Genomic DNA, 3,488 nt, shown 5'->3' with positions numbered 1-3,488 from the left:
TATTACCTGTCTCACTATTGGTAAACTTAGATTAAAACTAAAGTTAAGTAAAAGAATTAAGAATAATTAAGTACAATTAACTACAAATTTTAAATCACATGTTGCCTCTTCTCTTACTCAAAGAACGCTCCAAATCTCAATTTTACGTTTGTTTGGAACTAAAAGACAAGACAACAAACAAGCACAGCTAATCTCACTTTATCCTTAAGCTAAGCTTCAATAAAAGTAGTATTAAGATAACCTTCACTTAACTAAATATTAATCAAGGTTAAAAATAAATTAGTTAACTAATCAAAAGCCATTCCCTTTGACACAAAAAGACAAAAAAGGATAAAAATGGGAAAACTAAAATTGTCCACCAAGGGTATTTTGGTCATTATACTAATTATCACGCACAAGTCCCCATCAATTCAGCTCGATAAATTGCTCTGTCAAATAGGCACCCAAAGAATTGCTTGCTAGCTCATACGCCATTTTCCTTCTTCTTCTTCTTCGCTAAAATTCGAAAAAATTGAAGCTATAATTCCATAAAATATTATTAAAATCTTGATTATGTTTAGCTCAGAGCCAATTTCTAGAGAAATGGATAAGTTGAATAATTTCTTGTTTTCCGGTGGTGGTGGTGGTGGTTCAAGCTTCAAAAATGGTGAAGGATTGGAGCCTGAGTTCTTTAGGAGCAAAGAGATGATGGGTTCTGATATTTTTCAGCAACAGTCACAGTTTCAGCAGAGTAATTCCGGTGGGTTAACGAGGTACAGGTCAGCTCCAAGTTCGTTTTTCGCCGGAATTCTTGACGGGGACGGGAATAATTCCGGTGAGAATTTCATTACCGGTGATGGGTCTTCAAGTTCTGATTCGGATTCCATGTTCACCGCCTTATTGAACAATAACGACACCACCAACAACAATGGTACTCGAGATCTGAATGATCAAAGCCAGAAGAATCAGCTGCAGTTTGGTTCTTCTTTGAAGCAGGAGATTGGTGAGGAGATTGAATTTGGGAATGAAAATGGTGTACAAAATAGATATGAGAATGGTGGTGTTTCATATGGTGTAGGGGTGCAAATGCAAACTAGAGCGAATTTGAGTAATGGAAATGGTGGCTCTAATCTCATCAGACAAAGCAGTTCACCAGCTGGATTCTTCAATGGTATGCTGCTTTACTCTTTTAACTTTTGGTTCGTTAAATTCATGAAAACATCATCAGATTCACTGGCTTAAACTTTTGATAGTAGATTGATTATGTGATGTTTATACGGGGAGTTGACTTCTAGTTAATTTTAGTATCTATGAAGCAATTTTTGCCTTTGTTTGAACTTTTGGTTAATTTGAAAATAGTGTGAAGAGATTAGAAATGTTCTCAATGATGGATTTGCTTGGTACTTTGATATAGTAGTACTCAAGAATGGGGAAATTTGTTGTTTATTTACAGGATTTATGAGAGAAGTTGGGAATTTTGGAGCAAGTGTAGGGACTAACAAGGAAGCAACTACATCAACTAATGGTTTCAGCAATCATATAAGTTACTCAACTAATCCATCATCTACCTCAAACTTCATGCCTAGCATTGCTGAGAATGAATCTTGGAACGACTCGTCGTTCAATTCTTTGAAGAGAAGTAGAGATGGTGATCTGAAAATGTTCTCTAATAATTTCAGTGGAATGACTAATCAGGTAGCTATTCTAGTTTCTGTCTATTTGGTTTTTCTGTTGATCTTGTTGTTGTTGTTGTTGTATCTGTTACTAATAAACGTTCGTTTTGTTTGTTAGAATGACGAATCAAGAAACTACACTTCTTCTGGTTTAACTCATCATTTAAGCTTGCCTAAGACATCTTCTGAGATGGCTTCCATTGAAAAATACCTACAGTTTCAACAAGATTCAGTGCCTTGCAAAATACGTGCTAAACGAGGCTGCGCTACACACCCACGAAGTATTGCAGAAAGGGTAAAAATTCTGTCTTGTTTACCTAGTTTTCTTATTAATCATGTTTATACTTGAAGTGCACACTATGGTGAAACTTGTTGTTCGTGTTAAGTTGAAGTAAAGTTCTCATTTTCTTGTTTAACAATTCGTGTAGATGAGACGTACTCGGATTAGTGAAAGAATGAAAAAACTGCAAGATCTTTTCCCAAATATGGACAAGGTAAATTCTAGTCATGTTTGTAGTAATTTATTGTATCAATCAATTTTTGTCTAAAAGAAGGTAGGAAGAACTCAACTCACATGTTTGCTTATTCAATGAAATGGCAGCAAACAAACACAGCTGATATGCTAGATTTGGCAGTTGATTACATTAAAGACCTTCAGAAACAAGTCCAGGTAATGACCAAAAAAAGTTTTTTTCTCCATCAAGGACTCACATGAATCAATCTCTCAAGCAACATTTATATCTGCTTACCAAATTTGCACTTATTTAATGCAGACACTGACCGATAAAAAGGCGAAATGCTCGTGTACAAGTAAGCAGGTGCAATATTCAAATGGAACAACATGAAATTTTCTTCTGTACAGATAGTAATAGGTGAAGTTAGATGGGAAGATGGAAAAGGAGAGTAAATGAACTCTCTTTCTGCCCTAATATGCTGGAAATATGGTTTACTTGTTTTTATTTAGCAATAAGACAAGTGTAGTTTTCAATGTATTATTGAGTTTGAGTAGATCTAATAACAGTCTAGTGGGTACAATCTAGATGTATAGGAGCACATGATTATTGTACTATGCTGTTGTTTATTGGAATTTAACTATGTTGTTAGTTGATTCGAAACTTTAAAAGACAGATATTATCGATTGAAAAGAGTACATAATTGACAATTACTCTGTTAAGAGTGACTCCGAAATCACAAGTTCAAATCGTGCAAACAACTATTTGTCGAAATGCAAGATAAAACTTTCTATATCTTACTTATAACAAGAGCTTAGTGCATCGTGTTATCGTTCTCTTTTCTTTTTATTTGAGCAAAGCAAACCCTAATCACATTTGTGCACTATGTACATGGGTCCTATAATTCCACCTCTTTTTCTATATAGAGAAACAAAACAGCAGGGTTATGCACTATGCAAATAAGTAATGTTTTTCCACTGTTTGAGTGGGAACAGGGTGGGGGTGGTTGCTTGGTGGTATATGGTTGGAGTGGAAGTTATTGATATGATTTGATGACTTGGTTGGTATGATATTTTGATAATATCTCTATCAATTTGAAAAAAAATTGTGGACTATTCTTTCCCTTAGAGAGGGAAAGGAGTAACTTATTTAATAGGGCACTCAATGATGTGAGTAAAGAAGAATTATAGACAGGGTATACCATCCAATCGAAAAGTCAAACTAAATAAAAATATTAATTAGGCTTAATTTGGTAAATAGTTTAAATCATTTTCTTTAAAAACATATGTCAAGAAATATTTGAGATTTTGTTATTAGATGTTTAACAGAATTATATAATTCATTCAGTTTTACATATAATTTTAATAATACTTAATTTATTATT

At 33.9% G+C, this 3,488-nt stretch overlaps 1 protein-coding gene across 1 annotated transcript; it reads left to right on the top strand.

The window, feature by feature from the left end:
- The first annotated feature begins 455 nt into the window (after nucleotides 1-455).
- On the top strand, nucleotides 456-2,760 carry LOC125833641 (transcription factor bHLH130-like). The gene is made up of 6 exons (XM_049512810.1): nucleotides 456-1,150; nucleotides 1,433-1,674; nucleotides 1,771-1,947; nucleotides 2,081-2,146; nucleotides 2,254-2,322; nucleotides 2,426-2,760. Exons 1-6 carry the CDS (start codon nucleotides 553-555, stop codon nucleotides 2,495-2,497), a joined length of 1,224 nt encoding a protein of 407 aa, XP_049368767.1. The 5' UTR covers nucleotides 456-552; the 3' UTR covers nucleotides 2,498-2,760.
- The last annotated feature ends 728 nt before the right edge of the window (nucleotides 2,761-3,488 follow it).

This window comes from Solanum verrucosum, unplaced genomic scaffold (genome assembly GCF_900185275.1).
Source record: "Solanum verrucosum unplaced genomic scaffold, falcon-dt-bn FXZP01000307.1, whole genome shotgun sequence".
Lineage (NCBI taxonomy): Eukaryota > Viridiplantae > Streptophyta > Magnoliopsida > Solanales > Solanaceae > Solanum > Solanum verrucosum.
The sequence above is the reverse complement of the archived record's forward strand: the minus strand, read 5'-3'. Positions and strand labels throughout refer to the sequence as shown.

Bases quoted from the DNA above. Each gene is read 5' to 3' on its own strand.
- LOC125833641 (XM_049512810.1), top strand. From the start codon at position 553: ATGTTTAGCTCAGAGCCAATTTCTAGAGAAATGGATAAGTTGAATAAT. The intron at 1,675-1,770 runs GTAGCTATTCTA...TTTGTTTGTTAG, and splicing joins TCAGTGGAATGACTAATCAG to AATGACGAATCAAGAAACTA. The intron at 2,147-2,253 runs GTAAATTCTAGT...ATGAAATGGCAG, and splicing joins TTTTCCCAAATATGGACAAG to CAAACAAACACAGCTGATAT.